Source organism: Sylvia atricapilla, chromosome 7 (genome assembly GCF_009819655.1).
Source record: "Sylvia atricapilla isolate bSylAtr1 chromosome 7, bSylAtr1.pri, whole genome shotgun sequence".
NCBI lineage: Eukaryota > Metazoa > Chordata > Aves > Passeriformes > Sylviidae > Sylvia > Sylvia atricapilla.
Window position 1 is genome coordinate 28,819,149 of NC_089146.1, and position 26,276 is coordinate 28,845,424.

General features: G+C 43.9%; 1 protein-coding gene across 1 annotated transcript in view; it reads left to right on the forward strand.

The window, feature by feature from the left end:
* The window catches only part of KALRN (kalirin RhoGEF kinase), a 432,237-nt gene that overhangs the window by 329,679 nt on the left and 76,282 nt on the right, over window positions 1-26,276 (forward strand). The window contains exons 34-35 of the mRNA XM_066323074.1: window positions 9,884-9,913; window positions 11,519-11,765. Coding sequence (XP_066179171.1) covers window positions 9,884-9,913; window positions 11,519-11,765 — 277 coding nt within the window. The remainder of the gene's footprint in view (window positions 1-9,883; window positions 9,914-11,518; window positions 11,766-26,276) is intronic.

Genomic DNA, 26,276 nt, shown 5'->3' on the forward strand with positions numbered 1-26,276 from the left:
GCCTGCCTCTGAATGCTGTGTCCCCTGAGTTTTCTCTGTTTTCTGCAGGGCCTTTTTAGACTCTTTTTGGACTTTTTCTTTTTTTTTTCTTCTCCCATGCCTCAGTGGTGCATATTACTGACAAAAATACCTTTGATGTAGGAGAGAGGCGGACTCATTTATCTGCACCTTGGATCAATCCAGACATTAGTTACAGTACAATACAGAGCAGTGTGATAAAGGGTCCTTTCTTTGCTGGAGGGACAGAAAGGGGACCCAGAAAGAAGGAAACAGTGCAGGCTGTGATAACTTAAGTACTTCCCCTTAATTACTACTTACTAAGGCCTTGTGAGCCCTGAGAAGGAAAGATGATTTGCGTTGTGTTTTCATTGTTTTCTTGCAGAAATTTATCATTGAAAGAGCCACCAGCTCATAAGAATATTGTTAGGTGTGGTGATGCAACAATAAATTCATGCAGTAAAGGGTAATTCATTCTCTTATACTTCAAGCATGTTTTCCCTCCACTTAGGACTCATTCAGGCAAACAGAGCATTTCAGAAGTTTCTTCTTTAAATTGGGTGGGGATTAATGAGCTTTGAACACACAGCTCTGCTACTGTATTGCCTGGGATAGAGGAAATTGTTTACTTAATATTTATCATTCTTATTTTATGAAAGGAAGCAGATGTTTATGCCAAAAGTCTTCCAGCATAGATGAAGTAATACTGAATTTATAAAACGGAATTTGTTAAGGGAACGTAATTCTGTGACTGAAAAAGGAAATATTCAACCAAGGAAGTGCCCTGTTGGATATTCAGGTTAAGTAGATGGAATAATACCATGTTAATTGTTACAGGCACAAGCATGGCAGGCAGACTGTCGATATAAGAGTAATAAGAAGTGGAGTTGAATCAAGAGCAGCAAAGATTAATAGTTTTTTCCTTAAGATTCTCCAGTATGCAGCTTGAGAACCTGATCTCAAAGTGAATTAAAGTTGTGTAAGGGAATTGCCCAGTTTCATTACAAGCTGTTTATCAGCCTGGCTGATTATCACTGCTGGTATTCACTGTCTTCCTTTGTCCAGCCCCAGGTACCTGTGTTGCCATCTGGCCTCCATCACTGCAGTCCAGTGCTCCCACAGCTCTATTCCTCTCCAGTGCCTCTAGCCCTCCCTGCATGGGCTCCTGTTTGTCTCACCTGAACCTAGAATGCCACAAAATCCCTTGCTATTCAAGCTGAAATAAACCAACTCAGAGCCACTGTCAAAGAAAATGGATTCACTGTCTTTTTGAAAGAGATTTCCTCACAGTTTATCTTTTTTCCCCAGCTACTAGCAAAAAATCAAATGTGGTTCCCTCAAGCACATATCTTTATATCTGCCAATTACGGATAAGATGGAGATTTAGTTAAGGATTTGCAAAAGAGACCCAAAGGATGCAGAGTCTAATTCACACTGAATTTCACTGACTTCAGGCTCTGTCCCTTCCCAGCAGCAGCTCTGTAACTGAGCTGCCCTGGACGTGTTCTCCGCATGGTTCGAGACACACTGGATATGCTATTGACAAACATTCACTGTACTTGGATCTCAGGCTGAAAATGTGACACTCAGCTACCAAAATCTTTTGTTTCTCCTGGACACTCTTGCATTACACACTCTCAAATACCCTGAGGATGTTTTAAGCTCAGGTCATGTCACCTTCCTCTGCATGTATTAAGCGCAAAAGAGAAATGTGGTTTTAAGGAACAAAAGAGCACGGGTATGAGGGTCATGGATAAACACAGGTGTCTGTCTGTGGAAACTGAGACCTCCGTATTGGCTGAATTGAGTCTAGGAAGAACAGAAATGAATGTATTCATCCGGGAACAATTTACATGTAACAGTGATTGCACAAGCCAGAGCATTTTATTGGAAGTGTCTGCAGGGAAAGAAATTAAGCAGGGGCTGGGAATATGCTTATCAATTGGCCTTATTATTCTGCTCAACCTTTGATAAATGAACCTAGCAAGTTCTTTCAGGCTCCTCTCAATCTTCTGCTTGTTCAAGCTGGATTTCATTGATTCATATTTAGCCCTCCCTGATAATATGACATGACAGAAAATGTAAATGACAGAGTCAATGAGCATTTCTATTCACTTGAAACAAAGCAAGTGAGATCAACTATCAAACTCTTTGGATTTACATTCTTTGAAATAGAATTTATTAGCTTGTTAGAAACTAAAACAAAACACACCAAAAAAAAAGTGTACAACCATTTTTTATTATTGGAGTTAAAGAAGAAAATTTTATGGGAGGAGTGTCCTTTGGGCATGCTTCAGTCAACTCTGTCAAACAGAGTGGCCAAAAATGATAAAATTCAAACCCTGCAGCTGCTGGTTCTTTTGGGAGTCACATTACAGTAGTACAAGCAACAGTCTTTCATTTTAGAAGGGAAGCATATGACTGCAGCCAAAGGCCTTTCAATGCTATTTTAGGTAAGCTGATCTTCATAAAGGCCATTGTAATCTCTGCTGCTGCTCAGGTTTGAGATGATATTTTCATTTCATAATACTGTTTCTGTGTCCACTGAAGACATCTGCTTCGACGTGCCAGGCTCGATGGTGCACACTGTTACATCACTTGGCAAATGAGGTCACCTCAAGTAAAAGGCAGTATTATGGCGAAGGGAATGAAAACCCTGGGATTTAACTGTTAGGACCCAAGCTGCAACTCACCATGGGCTGAAGATCCTTCAGCAACACTGGAAAGGCTCAGAGGGCGCAGGGGTCAAGGCAAGCAGTCGGGAGGACAAAACACAAATGATCATCTCTCCCAAGTTCCTTTCTCCTCAGTGCCAAACACCATCTGAGGGCATTGGTATGCAACAGTTCTGCAAACTCTCCCACTCAAGGTTGGCTTTGCTTCAAGCAGAGTTCACCCCTGCAGCCAATCTGCAGCAGCAGTGGCCTGGTTTTGTGATGATTAATGGGAACATTGAGCTGAAGCAGATCATTAGGATGCCCTCAGATCATTAGGATGTGTTCTTTCAGCCTGAAGCCTGCCTGGCACCCAGCACTTTCTACCAGTCACATTGATACCATGTGCTGGTTTTTCTAGTGTGTACTAAATCCCCCTGAAAATTCACAGTGTGACACTTGCAAGGAGAAAAGGGGCAGGGAAATGTGTCAGCCAGGACCAGGTCTTCCTTTAGAGGCTTGGAGATGAACGCCACTCACTGTCACCATTCCTCCCAATGTGTTTTCTGTATTCACATTTACAATTCCTTTTTTTGATCTATTAAACCCACCTAGTACTGAAAATCATGCAAAGCAACTTGTCCAAATCCACCTTTGAATTAATTTTGGGCCAAAGGCCCTGATTTATAGTAATGGGGCCTAGGGACCAATAACACGAAAGAAAAATAGCAGCTATTAAATCTGTAAAAAGGAAACAACTTGGAGAGGGATGCCAAGCTGGTCTCTCCAGCAATGGCAGAAGGGAGTCAGACTTACAGGACCATATGGCTTAGACACAGTTTAAATAATCTCCTCCAATTAAAAACAAAGCCAGTTTAATGTCAAACATCTGTTCTGTGAATTCATCGATTTGGGCAAAAAAAACCAGCAGGGGATATTTTAAGTACTTCATCATGGTTTTGGTTTCTCTGTGCTGACCCTCACCCATTCTGAGGGGGTTGATATCCCTGAAGGAGGAGTGCTGTGGTTTCCTGTGATGCTACCAGGCATGAGGGCAGGCTGTTTTATTTCTCTAGTTCTGCAGGCTGTTGTGTGCTGGGCTCCCCATCCATGCTGCCTTCAGATACCCAGCATTGATTGCAGCGGAGGGAGGGTGTTTTAGGAGAGCCCAGAGCACCTGGGACAGGCAGGTCCAGAGGGTCTGCTGGGAGCTGGGCAGGGCTGTCAGAGGCTATCTATCTCATGTAATCACTCTCATTTGTGTCTAAACCACAGAGGTGCTTGGCTACTAAATCCTGATTCCTGCGTGCTGGCAGAGGTGAGGAAGAGAATATAAGATTATGCCTTTTCTGCCTTTAAGCCCTCATTTCTTATAGCACGACCAGGAAAACACAACTGTGAAGCAATCTACAACTTCTTGTCTTCCAAATGTCTACTTTTTACTTGACAGGGGGAGGGAGGTCTCTTGCAGGTATTGTTTGAAACAATATAACTTTTCATAAGTCCTTTAAAAGTGTAACTGTGCAGACAGCAATCTACCTGTTTAAAATAAATATCCAGATTATAAAGGAAATAGAATCTGGGGATGTGTGTATCATGGAAATCTGATCTAGTGTAAAAACTGAGATTTACTTTGTTCTAAAGCATCCTTAGGTGGCCTTATTGTGATTTTTTTTAATTTACTGTTGTACCATTTGTTTCCTTCCCAAGAGAGCATCTGAGGTTTCTTCTCTGCTTACTGTGAAACCTTGTTCACAGTTCTTCAGGGAACTGTTTCCTTTTGGTGCAATTTAAAAGCTGAGGTGGTTAATTAAGGATCTAATTATCTCCCGATGTTGATATCAGGGAATCAGCAGATTCCTTGCTGAGAAACAAATAGTGGGGGTCATGCTCAGCTGGGAGTGCTGTGGAGGGAGGAAGGCTTCTGGAGGTTTTTTTTGGTCTCCCTTCTCAAAATTCTGCTCAGGGCAGAATGCCCCACTTAGATAAAGACAGATATGCATCTAACCCACCTCTTGCAAGGGCTCATTTTCTTATCCCTTGTGTTGCTAAAGCTTCCATCAGACTCAAATCCTCCTTTTCCACCAGTACCAGGTATGTGATAGCAGCAGCTGGGCTTCTGTTTTAAACTCATCAGCTGTGAAGACTTTTTACTGTGCACATTTCCCTCTTCTGCTTATACCTGGAGGTGTTTCACAGAGCTCCTGGCCAGAATGCATGATCAGACTTTGTGTACTTGCTAGGAGTGTCTCGGGAGTTGGTGTCTGATGAATCATCTGTGACTGGAACCCTTGATCCCTGGTTCAAAATGGTGTCAAACATGGAAGAAAACAGCTAGTCAGCTCCCTGATTTCAGTCTATTCTTACTTTTTTTTTTAACCTGGGTTGGTTTTGAGCATTTTGTGGCTGACAAAGACAGCAGGTAGGGTTTACCTTGGAGGGTTTCAGACTTGCTCACCCTCCAAAACCAAAGGGTTTCGGAGAGAGATGTTCTGGCTGTGTGTCACTGAGGAGCACAGATATCTGCTCCATTTTGTGCTTCTCCAAGGAAGGGAAAAGAATGGAATTTGGGTACCAGTTCTCTGAGCCAAATGCCATGAGGAAACCCTCAGACCAAACATAAGCTGGTTCAATTTGTTGCGCGAAACAAAGTGAATCTGGTTGTCTTTATCTTCAAAAGCATTTTTTATAGCTAGAAATGCTGTTTCATTTGGATTGACTTTAGTCTTACTTTCTGGAAAAAAGGCTCCAGAAATAATTCAGACAGCTCCATTCAAGCTGTTCTGCAGATGTCAGCATGTGCCAGAGTCCAAAATCCAGCAGTCAGGATATGGTCGTCTAGTAGGGACTCCAGCAAGAGATGCTGGAAAGGTATGTGCTATTTGAGACCATAACACCAGATTTCCTTTCCTTCAGCATATTTATATGTCCCACATGCCATCTGTCTCTCTTTCCTGCTGTGGAATAACGTTCTGTGCCTATATTTATAACGCTGCACACCCAGACACCTCTGTTATGTCCTTGTTGAGAAGAGCAAAGATGGCACATTGGCCCTTGGACACTGCCATGATCCCAGCCATGTAAATATAAAGACCTTCCCCTGAAGCTCAAGCACTGATCCTCTCTGTTCAGTCAAACTAAACAAAATGGGAAGCATCAACTCCACCTTAATGGAAGATGGGTAGTGAGGCCTGAGGACTAAGGACTCAGATGGGTCAAGCATTTTCCACTGAATTTTCAATTCAGAACTTTTCGGTCCAGAGCAATGCTACTGACTGTAGTAGGTTATTCCTGGTTAGCCCATAGCTCCTGAAATACAGCTTGTCCCCACTGAATCAGGCCTGAACAGATGCAGCAAAGAATCCACCAGCATTGCCAGAGCTCAGCATCCTTTAGAGCTGAGAGGCTTTAGAGTAAGAAACATGGGTGACTCAGAGTTGACACTCCAAACGCAGCCTGTTAGAGAGTTAAAAAACTAAAGCAATTCCCTAGTACTGAAATTCCTCAAAGGCTTTTTCTGAATTTGATCTCTCACTCTCTAAACTCCCAGTTAGAGAAAATCTCTATGAAATTACAGAAATTTCCACAAAGAACTCTGCGGGGGATAAGATTTCTCATGTCCGTCCCCCAGCTAAAGTGACAGCTCCTGGATTTATTTCAGTGCAGACAGAACCAACATCTAAGTGGGTTTATTCACTTTTTTTAATCTCTTGATAAGAATGCAAATCCCATTCTTGCTCCTACTGCCTCTCTCACCCTCTTGAAATAGGCTGTTTATGGTGACTAAATGCTTCTATTCAAAACTGGCATTCATCCAAGAGCAGACAGGCAGAAAGCCTAAAAGCAACAGAAAACTAGCAATTTATATTAGGCCGTAGTGCTGCAGCACACAAAATGCTTTGTTTAAACTAGCCGAGCTCTGTGTCCTCTTGAATAGATGTAAATAACCAGCTTGTGTGGATTTCCACAGCAGTGTTGGCATATTTCAAAACACTTCCACTTCAGACACCCACCTCCCGAATACCTGCTCACCCTGTTGGAGAGCTAACCATGCCCACTTCACTGTCACCTGGAGTGGATTTAGTGCTCCTTAAGGTCTATTTCTGGGATTTATTTGAGGGAAGGAAGGAAGGACAGCCTGTGACCTGGTAGGTGTTTTCCATCTGCACTATGATGATAAATATGCCTCTGCTGTTCAGCCTTGCTTCCTCTGGCTGCTGCTTTGTGGCTGAAAAATGAAACAGGTGCACAGTGACCATGTACACACACTGTGATTCAGGAAAGACAATCTCATGCTCATCCTGCACTGACCAGGGCCTGCTGGTGGCTGGAGCTGAGCAGGCTCCTGCTCTTGGAGAAGCCTGGATGCCCCCACGGCAGGATGTGGCCATGCCTGGGATCATTTCTATTGCTTGTACTTCACCCTCCTGTGGCTGACGGGCACTGGGGTGGGAGTTCCCAGGGGCAGAAAGGCTCATGTGGGTGACAAAGCTCATTCCTCAGAGTCAGTGATTGGCATAAACTGCTTATACCAATGCTCTGAGGTTTGTGAGCACTGTCCTGCAGCAGAGAGGGGAGTTCCCAAGGGCAGTGGCTGGGACCCTGTCCACACTGGTGAATGGGCAGGGCTCCCCTCTAGCTCAGATTTGATCCCTAGATTAGACTGTCCCGATGAAAACATTTACACACTGTGATGTTTTTATGCACAGTGATGTTTTCTAGCCCAGGAACACACGTAGGCAGAGGATGGGAGATGGTTTGCTGATGGCAGGCACTGTGGAGACAGGCTGGGCCTCCTGCCAGCTTCTCTCAGGACATACAGCCACTCCAGACAGCTTGGGGCCCTCTTGCTTCCTCATTACATTTTGCTATTTGCTTCTACCATTTCCTTTTCTTCCTGATTTTAAGGCTGTTGCTTGCTGTGTATTTATTAGATCTGTCCCTGTGTCAGATCTTTTGGTTGTGCCTTGTGCTCTGCGAAGGCATGTTGCATTGTTGTTTTTATTTTAATGTGTCTCGTTGTGCCATACACACATACACACTGCTGTCTGGGTTCTAAATATATCCAGTCACTGGCTTTAATGGTGGTTTTAATCACAGGAATAATAAAAGTGAACGTTATATGATAAAATGTGAAGCCATTTACCTGGGAACTGCAACTTTAAGGGCATTCTCTATTTTCTCTCCAAAACAAATGCAATCTGTGTGAGAAACCAACAGTCCATCTGTATTCCTATTTCCATGCACCAGCATAGAGAGAAGCATGATATACTTCTCTAAAGTTGGAAAATGGTTCTCTAAAAACAAATTAAGTAACTAACAGCTTGAGTGATCACTTGGTAGGAGAAATGATTTCTGTCATCGGGAATCACATGTATTTGCATTATTCCTCAGTGGCTTAAAAATTGTGTATATATATTAGTATATCATAAGTTTTCCAGAGAGATTACTTTGCTGTGGGTTAACTTGCTAAGAAAAATATTTTTGTGGTGTGGTGGTACATAAGACATGGAACAGGCCTGGGAAATGCTTGGAAGCCCTTGGGCAGAAGGAAGGAGCTCCTTTTCTGTTCTTTGGAGCTGGCACCTAAAAATATGTCTGTGGGCCCTTCCTGAGCTAACTGCTTGTATCTATCACCTGCACCTACCTGTGAAAAGGAAACTGCTCAATTCCACCTGCCAAAGAGGGGCTCTATCCCTGAAAATGTGTTATTTTAGTAATGTCGAAACCCTGGTCCATATTTCCATCCAGCAGATCCTAAGAAAACAAATAATATAAATTCATATGCCTTCAGGGATATTCAGGCCTCCAGGGAGCTGAGGGAAGCAAGCTCTCTCCCTCCCACATCAAAGGGATGACCTGAAGGTGGGGGGGATGAGAATCCTGCCTGCTGAGGCAGAACCTGATCACATCAGGTGCCCAGGAGCTCCCCCAGGGGATGAGCACCTCCTGTTCTCATTACATTAAGTTGCTGTTTTTAATGAACCAAAGAAAACAGGCACACAGAGCTGGATGGTACCCAAGGGTCCTGGAGCACACCCGCCTCCTCTGGGTTAACATTTACAGATGTTGCCCAAATTGAAGCATCTGTTTGTGTCACAGATGTTCTGTAGTTTTGGAAGGGATGACAAGGTTGACATAAGCTGATGTTAGGTCAGCTGCCCCTCAGCCTCCAGTGAGGGGGGCAGGGAGCTGCTCAGGGCAGCACTTCCCAGACTGATGCTCCCTGGGAAGTGCCTTGTCCCAGATTTTGTCCCAAAATTTCCCAGTTGTCATCTTGACCAGGCCTTTTGCCCTGGAATATTTCCCATCCTGTTTCACCTTTCCTGCTTCAGCAATAATTATTTTTTTCTCAATTCAATCTGAACCATCTGAAGACAATTCTTTAATATTCTGGAACATCCTCTGCTCAAATCATTGAAAGCAGTGAGTCTGGGGATGCTGTCTGAACCAGCTCCTTCATGCCCAGAAACTGCACCTGGTTCTTGGATAAGCACCTCGAAGACAAGCAAGAGTTAATTCTTTATTGCATTAGAGTGATAGTTCTTTATAGTTGCTGTGTGATGGCGAACACGGACACCTAGTGGCACTGTGGTACAGGGCATGGAATGCTCTAAACAGCTCTCAGGGAGAGACGCTGATACAGCAGAGTATTTGCTCACATTTTCCCCTCAAAGACGGAGAGATCTGATTATTTTCAGAGAAGATATCGTAGATAGCATAATTTGGGGGACAGAAAGTTTACTTAAAATGGAATAGCGGAAGAAGTAGGAGAAATTCATCACTTTTGGTAAGATATGTCTGTGTATTTAGAAAGAAGTAATCAGGGTTTTTTTCTTCCTGTCTTAAATATCCCACACCATGCCAAATCATATACTATATTGGGTCAGGAGGATTTTCTGACTCTTCAGAAATTAGTCCATAGCAAAGAAACCTCAGCAAGTAATATGAGCAGTGTCTCATTCTTACCATCCCTGTGAATGTGTGTTCTCCACATGGGGAGATTGTCGCTGGGACAAGTGGTGGGTTTGCTGATAAACTGTCCCAACTAGGTGCTACACTGACCTCTTGTGCACCTTTCTCGATGCACAGAGCTCTTTCTGCCAGGATTAATATCAGCACTTTGTCTGACTGGCCTCAAACAGCTGCCATGGTTTGTTTTGTTTGTTTTTCTCTATTTATTTACAAATAACCTTTCAGAGAAATATTTCCTTCTTCTTCCCCAAATCTAGCATTTCGTCTACGCCAGAGACACAGGACAGGTGAGAACCAGTCCTTGTCCACTGACTCCTTTCTGTAACTGTGAATATCACCCCTGTGAGTGGGATTTCTTTCACATCTGCACTGGACACAAAACCCCCTATGGCATTGAGTGGGGAGACAGGCTGTTCCCGTGGGACTGTGTATCTGGGGCTGCTTGGGCTGAGATAAGGGATTCTGAGATTGTACCAGCTCAAGAGTGAAGTTGATGGAGATGGGCGTGCTCTCCTCCAGGGCTCCCCCATTCAAGCTGAGAAGCAGACCCCAGTTTTTTTCTGATTCCACAGTTATTCTGCATCTGACAAGATTTCTAGCAATTCAGTTGGGTTTACAAGTTGTTCATTTAAAATCATTGTATATTATCCTTGGGTTTAGCTTCATACCCTAAGAAAATTAAGTTTATCATGTCATGCTTGTTTACTGTCCTCATCTTAATAACTTCTGAATCAGTGAACTAATTTCTATCAGAATTTGTATCAAATTTGGGATATAAGACTGAAATAAGGACCCCAAAGATTCCTGCACACCTTGGGGAAGCAGGCAGCACACAGGACAAAGAAGGAGGGTCCCTAATGACAGGCAGGCAGCAAGAAATCCACATCGCAGAGGAGCGTTAAGAAAGATTCCTCAGGCCAAAAAAACCTAGATTCATTCTCACACCTTTTTAGACGTGCAAGGATCCGACTTGAGATCCAGTTCTGTTAAAGAAACCCCAAGCTTTGTTAAAAACAAATCTGTACAATCACTTCTTCATGTACACACAAGTGTTTATATTCCCAGTCCCTGGCTATACAGAGACTGTGGTTACACAGAGGCCACTGCTGTTCTTCGAGAGTCACAGGGTGTGAGGCTGAAGGAAAGCAGCAGTTCCAGCACTCAGTATGGAAGTCAAATGATATTTATTCCTAGGTACAAATCCTGAAAGTCAGCATATAATCAATCACTCTGAGTTTATATATTTACACCTCTGGGTTCCATCAGAGAGCACGGGAGGAGCTTTTCTGATCTGCCCCATCAGGATTTCGTAGTCTCCCAAGAAGTCCCTAGAGCAACTTTGGGAAGATGAGGGTACATTTCTTGTCTTCCAAGAAAAGAGAAGCTGTTTCCTCACTGCGCTGGTGGCCAGTGGGAATGTGTCTCTCTTGTGCTGTAGAGGGATGAGCTGGAATTTGTCACACCATGAAGCACAGCACTGAGGCATCCTGGGCTAGAAAGGGGGGCTAGGCATTGCCAAGCTAGAAAGTGACCCCAGAAATTAAAGCAATAAAAAAAACCCCAGGGTTTCTGATGGACACTTGCAGCTGGAAAATTTCACAGCTCAAAACCTCCTCCACAGCTAGCATTCAAAAGGTTACTGGGTGGGTAGCTTTGTGTCTCACTTCAGCTCAGCAAAATCAATAACAAGTAAAGGAAACCAGGGCCACAACGTGTTGAACTTTGACAAAACAAATTATGAACTCAGCTTCTAAGGAACACAAATCCTGTCTTTGCCAATGTAAATATGATGCAAAGATGACTGCTTTCATCCTACCCTTGCTAACGTCTATTATTTTTCTCTTTTTTTTCTTTCTTTTTTTTTATTTTTTTTCCCTGTTGAACCTGGGCAGTTGTCTGGAGGGTGTGAACTAACTGTGGTGCTGCAGGACTTTACAGCAGGCCACAGCAGCGAGCTGAGCATTCAGGTGGGGCAGACAGTGGAGCTGCTGGAGAGGCCCAGTGAGAGGCCAGGCTGGTGCTTGGTCCGGACCACGGAGCGGAGCCCACCTCAGGAGGGTCTGGTCCCCAGCAGCGCTCTCTGCATCTCCCATTCCCGCAGCAGCGTGGAGATGGACTGCTTCTTCCCTTCAGGAAAAGGTAGGCAACAGCCCAGCTGGTTTAAGATTGTTTGGGTTTTCCCTTTTGTATCATGTAAGTGCCAAGCTGCTTGGGCTGCTCCTGCAGTCGGTGGGTAAAAGGCTGTTCAGTCCTCGGTGAGTTTTGTTCCCAGGTCCCTGTGAATGGGCACAGCACTAGCCTGACTCCATGTCCATGAATCAGTGTTTGTACGTGTGCGTCTTTTGCTATGTGGTAATCGTTGTCTCGAGATTCTGGATAAAAATAAGACTTTTAAACAACAGAGGGACTGTTTTCAGTGCCTAAAGGCCTGGAATGAGGGAAAGCCATGCTGTCTATGCACCCAGGATGCCCCAAATTGTGGATATGTTATTTTATGATGGCCAAAGTTCATGTTCTTTTAGTATATCCCTGTCTGTAAATGCAAAGAGGCCACCAGCGAGTACTGGTACACTCTACTGCCTTGTGAGCTGGAGACATTGTGTGTAATGGCACAGTACAATGGGGAAAGAATCCTTTACAATCAGTGTGGGACAAAACACATCGCTGGTATTATCCTGAGAGCTTGGGCTTCACTCACAACGAATGGTGAAATATTGTTCGTCTCTGTGGTGTCTGTGGCCTCTTTAGTTGATGTTCTGTTCTCAGCAATGTGTGTCCCACGTACAGCATCCATGCAACCAGGCTTAGGAGATGCTCCAGACTGATAGACCAGGATTGCTTCAGCTCAGTGTGGCCACAGCAGGTCTCCTTTTGGCTGTGGCCCCACTTCTGGCCATGCACAACGCAAGTAAGATCCAGGGAGGAAAGGCTCCTATCATCCCACTCCCAACTGGAAGCCGGCAACCTGAACTGGCTTTTTAAATTCTTTTTCCACTCAGCATTAAGAGAAATAGAATTTGATCCATTGTTGCTTGAGCAAGTTAGTCTTGGTGGTTTTGTTTGTTTGGAGAAAAAGCAGTGAAACTGAGCTGTAGTTTGTCCTCACTCCCTGCCTGCACTCCCACTGCGGAGGCTGGGAGTGGGACACACGCCCAGGACAGAGCAGTGCCAGGGCCACAGTCTGCTGTCAGAGCTCCCCTTCAGGAGGCTCTGATCCAAACCTGGGGGACAAGAGCTCAGCGTCTCTCTGATGTGATCCCCTCAGCCGTCAGCTCTGTCTGCAGTGTGAACTCCAAACTCCTCGTGCACTTCTTAGGCCAGCTGCCACCTCTTCTCCCTGCTGCTTTCCCTGCCCTGCTGCTGCCAGGGGAACCTGTCCTGGCCCTTGGCTGAGAAGTGCTGCAGTTGCTTACATGCAAATTGTCTGTGAATTAGCAGATAAGGAAAGGTAAAGCTGAAAATCAGCTTGGTCTGTGTAAGAGCAGTCACTGGCTGGTGTGACTCACAGGAAGCTGGGGATGTGTCTGCTGTGTGCATGGTCCAGCGGCTGGGCTTGTGTCTCTGCTCAAGGGCACTGTGAAACACCACTCAAACCACATTTGAGAGCTTCAGGTTGTAGAGCTTCTCCTTAAGTGAAATAAAACTTAAATATCGTAAGAGTAGGCTCTGAAAAGGGATGCAGGAAATTCTGAGGATGAAGACAGGGTGGTGCAGAGGCTGGAGGCTGGCGGGGGACATGAAGACTCTGTTTTTGGCATGATTATGTGAGTTTCAGGGCACAACTGCACCTCAGGTAGGGCAGGATGGGCACAGTGCTGGGCTGTGGCTGGTGGATCAGCAGCCCTGATAGCTGGAAGCCACCAGGCTGTGTCAGCAGAGCACCAAGGCTTTGCTGGCATGCTCTGCCTGCCTGTGGCCAGGTTTTGTCACCTAACACTGCCGCCCCTCCCAGGCTTGAGCTGCCTCTTGGCCCAGCATCTGCTGAGTGAGTCTGGGGCTGGCTGGCTCCAGCCATGTGTTCATGGCCTTTACTTCCTTTAAATCTCTTTCCCCCTTGGCCTCAGTTTTCTTCCTGCACATACCAAAGCTGTATCAGGGAGCCTCAGAATTAATGGGATCTCCAGAAGTGCAGCTAGAAATAATAAAAATAACCACCCAATCCACAATTTTGGCCAGTGTACAGCAAATAGGCTCTGTGTGTAATCAGTTCTCCCTCTATTAGGAAAACAGGAAATTGTTTAAACTGAATGAACAGATGCTGGGAATAAAGAAAGAGGAGTAAGTTTAAAGGGGAAAATGCAGTAGCTGCTGAAAGAGCCTGCTGGTCTCATGAGGTGCTGGAAAGATTAGCATGACAAATGGTTCCTGGTTTTTCAGGGTTTGTGCCCTTCTCTACTTCCAGCTTTAGGCATGGGTTGCATTCAGAACTCCTTACTCCAGGCTTTCACAATTTCTTGCCTTTCTCTACAAGCCAGAACAAAGTCTAGCACATCTTAGCTCAACATGAATGATGTCCTGGTCTGCTTCAAGTATGTAAACATACACAGTTGCAGAAAAACAGGTTAATGGCTGAATTTTGCTTGGAATTAGCAAGACATATAATTCTTTGCTTTTACAAGCACGAGTAATTTCAAGAACAGAAAGTACCTATGGTCAAATTTAACATTTCTAATAATAGAATTTGTCATCTATTTTGGAAAGCAGCAAAGTTTTGCCAAGTATCAAAACACAGTTACATCTTCATAGAGGGAAACGGCAAATTATTCTGTTTATTCCCATTATAATTAATGGTGGAGTTTATATGTAAATCATGGCTCACAGAAGCTACCTACTGTCCTTAAAATGAAAGATTAAAGAAAGTAATATGTCAGCCAACATCTCAGTAGATGAAGGCTTGAATGATTTGGTGGAATCACCAGAACATTTTGAAAAACATCAATGCAAGTCCTCATCAAGCCTTTCTGAACAGCCTAACTGAAAGCCACTAGAAATGCAGAACCAAACCTCACAACTGAACATGTGCTCTGTCTGGCTCTTCCTCAGTCTTTTACCCTATTCCTTTGAAAATTGGTGAGTTAACATAGAATATTGCAAAAGGAAATACGTGATGCAAATCTAACAGAACACGCCCAGAAGAGAACACTTCCTCCCTTTTGTCATGAAATACCTGTACAGATCTCTCTTGTTGATCGTTAAGAGTGCAGAGACTTTAAGGACTGGTCTCCCAGCCTTCTGTCTGATTCCTGGCTGTATTTCTTTTGAGGATACACATTTGATTTTTTCATGACCTGACTACAGCTCAGAGCACACCTCCTGCCTGTCCTTCCTTTCTGCTGATCTGACAGTGTTTGCAATTACCCTCTGTAAAAAGGCAAACAGGTTTCTGGGATTAACCTTTTGCAAGTGATATACAGATGATTGAGTAAAAGGAATTAGTCTGCAGTCTCTGTTGCTGGACTCCAGAATTTGCAGGATGTGGGTTTTCTTCCTGACTAGCACACCTAGGAAGGAAAAAGAAAGATCTCTGGTACTAGAAATGAAGCTCTGTTTGAACTGTCCCACATGACTAATTACAGGAAAGCTGTGACTTTTATTTCTGTATCTTTTACTCTATAATTGAGCTCTAAGGTATTAAGCTATAAATTTCAAATTGAGAGAGAAATCCACTTGGATTTCAAAGCAATTTATTGACCTTCATTAAGCCCACTGAGCCAGACATATTCCTGGTGGCAACCTGTTAACCTTGACTGAGTGATCCCAAATTTGAATTTGACCCACAAAAGAATTAGATGAAATCTTGATCTTGAAAGTCATTGTCTGATGACCCTTTACACAGGGTTTTTCTTATAACATCAAACACATGGGGTAACTAAAAGAGTAACAGAGGCTAGTTCTTGCATTAATTTTAAGCAACCTCCATCACAAAAAGAACAAAAGGGCATTAAAAAAAAATAGAGTTTCATGGCATTTGTTTTGGATTGATGATACATGAGAGGAAGGTCCTGTTCAGGGCCCCAGAGCAGATCCTGCCCACAGGATACTTTTGTCTGGTGCATATCTCTGGAGGAGATGAGGAATATATATTTTTTTAAGACACTGTGCAAACATCTTGCTGTGCAGGCTGAATGCCACTTAACAGCAGGGCTGTGGTGGCAGTGGTGGGTCCTTGTAGCAGACCAAACTGAGAAACAGTTGGATCTTTTCCAGAGGAAGAGGAAACACAGCTCTTGCAAGGTGTATGTTAGCAGGGTGACCATCTTGCCTGTGCTTCCCAGATGGGTCACTTTGTCCAGGTGTCACTGGCACAGCACCAGCCTTTGGGCAGGAGGGATGAGAGTTTTGGTGCTGTGCCAGTCACAGCTCACAGGTTTGGGGAGCCTGAGACAGCCTGGGGCTGGTAGGTGCCATGGCAGGCTGGGCTGAGACAGCAGGAAGCAGAATCAGGATTTAACAAGGCTGGTGAGAAGAGTGGTATCAATGAAAAAGAGGTCACGCTGAGACCTGCATTTTGGTAATTTCTCCATGGGGGAAAGAGCAGGTCATCTAATGCATTAGCGTGCAAAGCTGGTGAGGCTAATCCAGCTCTTGCCGTGTTTGAAAGACTCTTTCCTCCAGTTCCTGATCTCAGAAGGATCATCTGTGTAGGGAAAAGCGTAATTGTTTCTTCCCACATCTCTGTTTTTTAAGAACATCTCGGTTTTTAGAGCGGGAAAAGAGTCCAGGCTGCTTTTGTTAGAGCCCTGTTCCTGTTGAGCTTTAAATTGCGATCTGCATTGGCTCATGCACTCTCTCAGTTGTGTTTTAAACAATCTCTGTTGCAAACATATTCGATGGTAATGACTCCTGATGTCCCAGGGGAGCTGTGTGAGGACATTAAACCTTCATTTGTCCTTGTGGAGGCTGAGAAATTGTTTTTGTTTTTGAGAGTCTTAATGAAGAGCGGTCGATTAAAATGTTTGTAAGGCTCTGAACTAAAGGAAACATTTCATTAGGTAACACAGTTGATTTAACTGGTACATAAGCTGGTCATGGGATTCCTATTAAACAAACAATGTTCAGGCTCCCATTGTCAATATAAATATGCAGTATTTAAATAAGAAAAACAAACCCTCACTTCTGTTCCTGATACTGATCCAACAAGGGCGTTCAGAGTCAAAATTTTGTAGTATGGGTTGTCTTTCAAGAGAGGTCGTGTGGACCCCTTCTGCTGGCATTAAGTGCCTCATGGCATCCTTGTTGGACATGGCTAACATAGAGAAATCACATCAGGATGTGTTCATTTTCACTCCTTTTCAATTACAATAGAGAAGCTGTCACAAGTCGGTCACAAGTGTGGTGGGACATGGCAGCTCTTCTGTGGGCTGGCACCAAGGTCTGCCTCAGTATCCAAGTGTGCCTCCATGCAGCTGTGAAAGGAGTAGGAAAATAAAGATGAAAGAATTCAAAACCACTTTGCTATTCCAGTCACATCACCCTTTCCGTTGTTTTTTCTCTGCTGAGTTTCCCTCCCCTCCCTCATCAAACAGAGTCTGCCTGCCTTCACTTTGATGGCCCTTCACAGCTCTCCCCATCACCTGGCTCCTTTCTCCCTCAGTGGGCAGTGTCTGCTGCAGTCTGGAGAGCTGGTGGTGCCTGACTGCCCTCCCTACTGCTGCATTTTGATCCCACACTCCTGGGCTCTCCCCTGCTTCAGAGACACCCTGCAGAAGAACTCAGACACCCATAAAGTGTCCATCCTTGGAGTTATCCATGCTTATATCTTCTCCTGGGTGCAGTTAGCTCCAAAATAATAATAAAAAAAAATGAGCAAATGTGTAGCAATGTGGGTGATGAGATCTGATTTTCATTGTGTCTAAGGGGTAAGGCAAGGCTGAGAGGATGAGCCGTATCTGTGTTGGGGCATTCAGATCACTGTGCCTGTAGCTCTACCAGGGGTTTTACCTGTCGGGTACCTCGAGAAAACAAAACTAAACTGAGAAATCCTTGGGCAATATGTGTCCTACACTACAAGTCCCAGACACAGGTCATATGCAGGCTGTGGGAGCCGTGCTTTCAAGGTGCAGATAGTGTGCAGGCTGTTGGAGCCGCACTCCCACAGCTTGTGAACAGTCCTATTTCACTGATGTGGTATTTCTGTTTCATTATTTTTTATTTCCAGTGTGGCATCACTAGATAGTAACACTTACATTCAGCCATGGGGACATACCAGGTACCAGTGAAGTCATTTATATTTATTGCTTCAGCTTCTTTCACCTTCAGTTATCAAGTCAGAAACAAAAGGCCTCCAGTACTCTACCTGGGACTTTATTTTTATAGAGAAGGACAATTTTGATGAATGCTTTGATAAAACAGGAAGGTCTATTTCAGGGGAAGTTGCTTTGCTTTTGTACAGTGGATTTTTATTATTTTAAACACAGGATTCTTTGTTTAAAAGAGAGAAGGCCTGCGAATTTTCTTGTTTACTTTTCCTTTGCTTCCCCTTCTGACAGGGGGTGGGTAAAATTTATCCACATGGTCCCTGTCAGCTTAACCCTGAATTTCACAGTACAGTGTTTTTATCACTGAAAAAGAAGAGAAATGGTGGGAATTTTAAATGCTGTAGCCCACTGAGATTCACCAAGAATGCCAAAAGGTTCAGCACTTGGTCTGGCAAGGAAACTGGAGACAAACTCCAGCAGTAGTATCCCTCTCCGTGTCAGGCTCAGGACTGCAGTCCCTTGCACAGCAGGAAGATCAGGATGATAAATTCTCCATGCCCTCCTGGTTCCTGTGCCTGCCTTCCCAGTCTCCTTTCCTGGGGCCAGCTCATGCTTCTCAGTGCCAGGTTAAGCCAACCAAGATACATCCCTTTTTCTATCCTGCAGAGAAGTGAGAACTTCCCTGCTCAGCTGCAGCTCCTGAAGGGGAGGTCCCAGCTGGCCCCTGGCTGCTCAGCTGATGGGTGAGTGGTGGCCACAGCCCTCTCCTGGCCCCACAAGCCATCTGAGAGGGGATGGTCTGAGAGGATTTCAGCTGTGCATACATGCTGACAAACAAGGCTGCATCAGTTCCTTTTTTTCCCAGCTTGTCCTCAAACACATGCTGGAAAAGGAAACTTCAATTTTTATTGCTCACATATTGATGTCCCAGCTGTTGGGAAATCACAAAGGCCGAAGACCGTTCTACTGAGTAAATATTAGAATTGTAATTAATTGAGATGGTTTTCTAGGGTAATGTGGGCTGTGCAGCATCCCATTTGGCCTGAGGAGGACCAGAGGCATCTTCCTGACTGTAAACCAGTTCCCAGCTCTCCTGTGATCCCAGCACGTGTCTGTTCATAGAACAGCAGAGCTCAGCCCTCCCTTGTGTTAGCAGGACCAGAGCAGAGAGAGGGGCCTTTGAACACCACAAATAGTGCTCACAGTGCCTGAGCAGTGGTTGTTGTACTGAGAAAGGACTCAGCTCTCCTGCTGTGGTACTCAGGGTCAAGAGATCAGGTCAGGGATAATCCAAAGCGCTCTGCACAGTTAGCCAGGGGAGACACCTGCTGAAAATGGTCTGAATATTCATTTTATTAACTGCAAAGGAACTGTAGACATGCCTTCTGTTTCTTCTCCTCATGGGAGCTCTGGTGCCTCCGTGCAGTGCAGACACCAGAGCAAGCAGGCAGTTCAGTTTGTACCACAAGGTTTTACACTAGCTCTGACCCAAAGCCAGCAGCCAGAGCATCCCCACACCTCTGCCCCACCAGTGAAACACAAGCACCCAGAGGAAGGGTATAAAAATAGCCCCTTGAGTAAAGTCTGTTTCCTCTGTGTTTAGCTGTGTGTCCTGAAATCCAGTAGTGTGGTGAGCAGGGGAGTTGCTCTGTAGCACTTGGCCCATGGAGCTGACAGGAAGGTCATCCTCAGAGATCAGCAGCAGCATGTGCATGACTTGTGTCTTGTGTTTCCTCTGAGGACAGACTAAATTTAGCATCTTTACAGATGGACACTGAACCATAATCCATCTAGGACCATGGGGAGAAGAGAGGGATGGGAGTTTTCTGTCTGGGCCTTGTGCTGTGTCACCAGCTTCAGTGCACCCCCACCAGTTGTGGTGTTCCTCAGGATTTTCTGCTTTGCTCAATATTCTGTAACATACTGCCTGATCCTTTTTCCTGAAATTTCAAAAGTTTAAGCACGAAGGAAAAGTAAACTGCTGCTTCCAGCTTCAGGCCTGACATCCCTACTAATTCAATGTCAAACTGTGCATGTACTTTTCAACAGCACCATCACAAAGATTGAACCTATAACTACTGGTCCTTGCAAGAATTGCAGAGACAATTACTAATGACCGATGATTTTGGTTTCCCCAAAATGTTGCCTCCCCACTCTTTCAGCTTCCAGACAGTTAAATGGACTGAATGTGGTATTTACACCCTGCAAGGCCTGTACACTGCTGGGCTGATCCTTCTGCTGCTAATCTTAAACAACTATTTTATGAGCATGTTTTGAAGTGAACCAGTTCTGCTAAAAATCCCATTTCCCTGACTGGTCTGAGCTGGAAATAGGCAAACTATGCTGTATTAAATAATGTATTTCCAGTAATAGAAATTATGTTTCTGTGTATCTGCTTCAGCACACTGCACAGATTTGAAATATTGATCCTGACATAAGAAGCCTGATTTTCCTGTCATTTATGCAAACATTTTGTCAGAACACTTATTCCCAGGTTACACATTTTGCAAAAGAGCCTGAAACAATGTCAAATTTACTTAGTTCAGATTAATCTCAAATTTTAGAAAGTGGAGTTAATGTTACTGCAACTATGATGGTCTAAAAGTCTAGAACAGGAGGTCATTTATATAAATGCCAGTGTATCTTTTCCCAGTCATATTAGCTGGTCTCATAAAGAATATTATTTCTTCATAAAACTGTTGTCTTTAGCTCCAGAACTGTACTTTTCTTTTCTTGAAGGCAAAGTCCATATTTGACTGCATTTTCCTTAAATCTGTTTTAAAAATTATCTCACAATCTAGGACAGGAAAACAGATGTTAAGCCATTCTTGTCCTTGGATGTCCTAAGCATTTATTAGAAGGTGCCACTTTACATTTGTATCATATATTCTTCATTAATGCATTGACTATTCATTGATTCTGCAGAATTATAGTTCAGTCAAGTAAGTGCTTTTTTTTTCTTCACAGAGTTTGCAAAATACAAATTAAATTTTACTCAGCATAGAGGTAATTGCTTGCATATTGCAGGAAATATTGAGACGGCCTCTAGCCTCACTAAAGGTGTGCCTTCCAAGGAAAACAGTAATCATACACTATCCAACACTTCACTGATAAAGCAGCCCTGACCTCTTCTGCTTAGCAAGACAATTGGCAGCTCATGACTGTTGGTGACTCCTGTTTTCCTGAAGTGAACCTAAAGTTCCATTTTTCTCACCAATAACACTACACTGCCTGATGCCAAATGACAGGGGGTTTTATTGCCCTTTGCTTTTGCAAGCCAAAAAGATTACAAGTCCAACAGTAGCACCCAGTGATCATATTTCATTTTTCTATTTCCTAGACTAGGGAGGGAGAAACACTAAAATATCTGAGCTCAAGATACATTTCTAAAAGATATTTTTAGTTTTTTTTACACTTCAGTTTTACTTCTTCAAGACTGTACTCAGCTCTTTATTTTGTCTGTAGATTTCATATCTCTTTAGGATTTTAAGTTAATAGCTGCATTTTCCAGCTGATGGATGGGTGGAACATACATCCAGTTTCTTTGGAAATCTGTGGCAATTGCATTTAGGTACCTGAGAACAGATTCTGGCTTTAAGAACCAAATAGCATTCTTCAGAAAAGCACCGAAGAACTTATTAACTCTGCAGGACTCCTACTCAGTGAAATAAGAACATTCTTCCTCTCACTGACTAGAAAAGTCAAATTAGGTTTCATGCAGAGTGAAGGAATCTGGGTGCTCTTGGTGCCAGTCTGACCTGTGAAAAACCTTACTGAAAACAGCTCTGTGCATGGATGGCTGGTGGAAGTCTTTACAGCCCCTAACCCTCATGGCCATTGCACATCTGTTCAGACAGATCTGCTGTGGCTGTGCTGTGCACACACAGTGCTGCTCCACGGAGAACTGCTGGGACACAGCCTTCACCTGGGAGCTCGACACATTCTGCAATGTTCAGTCTGTTGCAGCTTTTCTTTATTCCAAAGATGTGCCTTTCTGCACGTAAAAATGCAAAAATGCTCATTCCTCTCCCATCAGCTGCTGATTGCTACCATAAAACGGGACATGCAGGCAGAACAGACAGGCCTGAGCTCAGCAGCCCTGGGGGCTGGTGCTTCTCTCAGATTGTCGGGCAGCTGGAAGTACCCATTTTGTCTCACACCAGAAGGCTGAACCTCCCTGAGCACCAGGAATGTGTCCTGTGCCTACCTGAGCAGCCAGGATCTGCCACTGCGAGTGGGATCACCCAGACCAGGAGATGGCACAGCAGTACAGGTGATGCAGCAGCCACACAGCTCGAGGCTTTTTGCAGTGAAATCTGAGCAATACTGACAGGGAGGCACATCAAGGAACCGATCTGGGCTAAAACAAACCGTTTTTTCCCCACCGAGTTAATTCTAACCTGGGTCCACTTTTGGATCAGATTCTCTGTGAGGCTGCACAAACATTTCTGTTGGCACAGCGGAAGCAGCAGGAAGGAGCAGGCACCTGGGAGAGACAGAAAAGGCAACAAAGGCATTTGGCAGGACTGTTGGCTCTTGACAACTCAAAGTGCTCATGAAGCTGTCATGTAATGTGGAACTGTTACATACCAAGAGATTGCCTGAACATAGGAATTAAAAAGTACTCCATGACATCATGTACTTGTCCCACTCATAGAAGGACAAGAGGGTTTTCTCTCCTGTGGCAACTGGAAATTCCAATGTGTAGAAATCCAGCTTTTGGCAATGTTCTGATGGTACAATGCAGAAGGGGAATTTCCAGAGTTTTGGGTGCTAGACTGGCATTTGCTCACTGGCATTCCCAGGAGCAGCATTTCTGTACAGAACATCAGCAGAAATCCTGTCTGTCGGAGAGCTAACATCCTCAAAATATCCTAACTGCTGGTATATGGACACCAAAGAATGAAAGCAGGCAGAGGTGCTCCACGCTGAAAAAAAGAAGGGTTGTTTTCTAGCCAGTCATTCCACCAGCTGATAAAAATAGCTTTAAACCTCTTTTTTTTTTTTTTTTTTTCAATTCTCTGCACAGCAGGCTGCCTGTTATGTGTGCGCTTGTTATTTATACCCGCCATAAGTTTCAATAGCAGCTTTACAGATTCTTTTATGCTTGTCTTAGATCTGGTGTTGTAAATCAGAAAGCTTTGCCATCCTAAACATTGCCTGGTAAGAACTCCTCTGCATTCTTTTTACCTTAGAATAAAAGGGAAGTGGAAAATACAGTTAATGCAGTAATTTGGCCCAAATAAATACAAGCTTTTACAATACTGACATTGAATTTTATTTCAATTCCTCCAGATTGGCCAAACAGAGAAAATTTCCCCCTGCCTTAGCAGAAAGTAGTGTGTGCCAGTTTTATAATGTTTCTTTTAGCTTGCCTTGAACCCTGTTTGTGTTGGGTACTGGATGGGGGAAAGTGATGAACAGCCCTTGCAATTTGCTGCTGAACATCTCAGGAAAATATTCTGAATACTCTTCCATTAAACCAACAAAGCAACAAACCAAAACAGGTAACAACTTACTCTAAAGAAAGAGAAATGGCATTTAAAGGAAAATCAGCTGTAGCTTCTACCATCCAAACAGAACTACCTCTGGCAAGTTGGGACAAGCAGGCTGGGAATATTTTTGTTACACTGTTAGTTTGTAGTTGCTAGAACAACTCACCTTTGTCATGCACCAGCGGGTGAGGCTCCTGTTTGCCTTGGAAAGCAGACTATGATGGGCTGAGATAGACTCCTGATTTCCCCACCAAGGCCCAGCACATTAAGACAGGAGCCAAAACATGCCCAAAAGGCAGCACTTTAATGCTTCTTTTCCTCTGTCATTGGGTATTGCTGTGACTCCCTAAGATACGTCTCTGCTCTAATGGAGATAAGTGCTTCAGGAAACAGACACAAACCTGCTTTAAATTTTTATTTCACTCTTTTCTGCTGAAGGGTTGGGGTTTTTTTTTTATTCTAACCAGTAGCTCATTCAGGATGTGCCCACCATCCAGCACAGCTCCCCAGCAACCAGTCAATACTGCACCAACACAACGTGGTGTGTGGTTTCGCTTACCTCCAGGTCAGACTGGTTTGTGAGGTGAGGCTCTTTGCTGCAGCCTCATCACAGCATAACTCATCTGGTGGGACTGCTGGCAGTCAGAGAAGTCCCCTCTGCTCACACAGGACCTTGCTGGAGCGGTGGAGACAGCCCAGGGGCAGGTGAGCCTACAGTGAGGTCTGGGAGGACGGTAACGGGGCTTTACACCAGCTTGTAACTATTTTCTTAAACAGCTCACTGGCAGCAAATGGTTACTGCTTTGGAAGGAGCTGTATATATAGGAGAATTGGTCCTGTGCCCAGGAAACCAGGACACTGGACAAAGTAGGAATCTGTTCTGAGATCTCTGAGAGGCAAAGTTAGGCTGGAGGTTGAAGGGACATATGTGTTCTGCAGGCGTGTTCTACTCTGAAAGCAGCTGAAACTATCCTATACCTACCTGAGTATCTGGGGGGCAAATCTAAATTCCCCTGAAACAGACTGAATAACATGAAAGAAAATATGTGTATCTTAATCTGTCTACAGTGATCCACCTTTACTTGATGATCTTTATAAGATACTTTTGGGGATAAGTCTCCAAGCAACTTGTCTTCTTCTGTAGATCTTCCTTCTTCATAGAATGCAGAGAAAGAGAAAAGATGGGTTGTAAATAAGGAGGAAAGGCTGGTGTCAGTGGGGGCTTGTGATGTTTGGGAGAGGTCTGTGAGCAGTATGTAAAGGTGAGCTCCATCACAGCAGAGCAGATGCTCTGACTGTGGCCTTTGGCTTTACAGTGGAGTTGGTGTGCCAGGATGCTGTTAGGTCACAGCAACTCTTCTAAGCTGCCATAAATCCACCCCGTGCTGACATCCACAGCAGAGAGATAAGCATGATATATCCTAACATTGCTGAATAAATGCCTACATTGCAGTTCAGCATGCAGGTTGTGCTGGACTGTCTATATTTCTTCTTAATTTGTTTGGTTTAGCTAGTTGAGCATGTGTTTTGTTTTTTTTTTGCCTACCACTGTGCTGAACTGAGGAGCCAAAACCCTCTCCTTGGAGTTTTGCTCTCTTGCGCCAGGAGGGAATATAAATCCATTTATTTATTTATTTTTAATTTATTTTATCTGCTTGAGTACCCAATAAACTTGTTGTTTTTTCCAACTGGCACAACAAGGCTCTGGCTATTTTTAAAGAATGTGGTTCATTTGATTTAATCTAATGAATGTTTAGTGCTGTTGAAAATAGCTGGAGCCAGAGCCAAGAATAATGTACTGAAATGTGCTGGTTGAGCAAGGACTGCTTCACTCTGCCAATCTGTTTCCCTCCAGTTGTTCAGACTTACCTGGACTTGCAAATAGCATTTGCAGGCAAGATGTATTTATTGATCAAGGTGCTTTTTAATACTAATTCCAAAGACCAATAGTGCCAGAGCCGTTGTTTTGCCACACTCATTCCAAGACACAGCTAACAATGACAGCTCTTCCTGTTGTTCAGTGTAGGATGTCTAATTTCTGGTTCAGACCACTTTAAAGGGAATGTGAAATGCTGATATCCTTTTATTTCACATAGGAAAATTGAGGCACGAAATGGTAATTTTTTTTCCTCTAAAGTCACCCAGAAAGCAAGTGACAGAAAGAGTAATGAAACCAGCATCTACTGGGCTCCTGAAGCTGCAGTGTAACTCCTGATTTCTCCATGAACCAAAACAAGACCATAATCTGAAAATATGTTCTGCTAAAATATGGTTCTCGCTGGTTTTCAGAACATCCATGTTTACTGTCCTGCCTGCACCCTGTGATTTGCTCTGTAGAGGTACCTAACTCTCCCTATTAACAAAACTTAAATTTGATGCATGTCTTTGCACTGACTTTGACACTGCAAGCCACACCAAATACTTAAGTTGTTTTCAAAACTGTACAAATCCATCTTCCTCTTGCCATCCATCAGTTCTTTCTGTTAGATAGTTGGTTTGCTATTCCTCTCTACGAAAGGAGTAGCTAATACTTAAGCTTCATTTGATTAAAAAAATAAATCAGCCGTAGTACATCTTATTCCGAGATAGTGATGTCCATAGGGATGGATTTTCTGCAGAGATCGCTTTACACCCTAAAGCACAATGTAGGATTGACTTGCATAAGTAATGAACAGATGCTCCTGACAGTTATTACATTATTCATCTCCCTATGCATGTGATGGGAGGAAGGAAACAGCACCTGTTACTATGGGAGAAGCACTGTCACTGCTGTTGTGCATTACAGGCCTCCAGGGCAATCTGGGCCAGGCCTATCTCACTGCATTTGTGTTGACCCAAAATGAAGCCATGCCAGTTTACATCCCCTCGTTATTTTGTCCTTTGCTCTCTCAGATAGGTCCCTCAGTTCATAACCTAAGAAAATAAAATAACTGCTGCAGGTGAGAGGGAGCACTGAA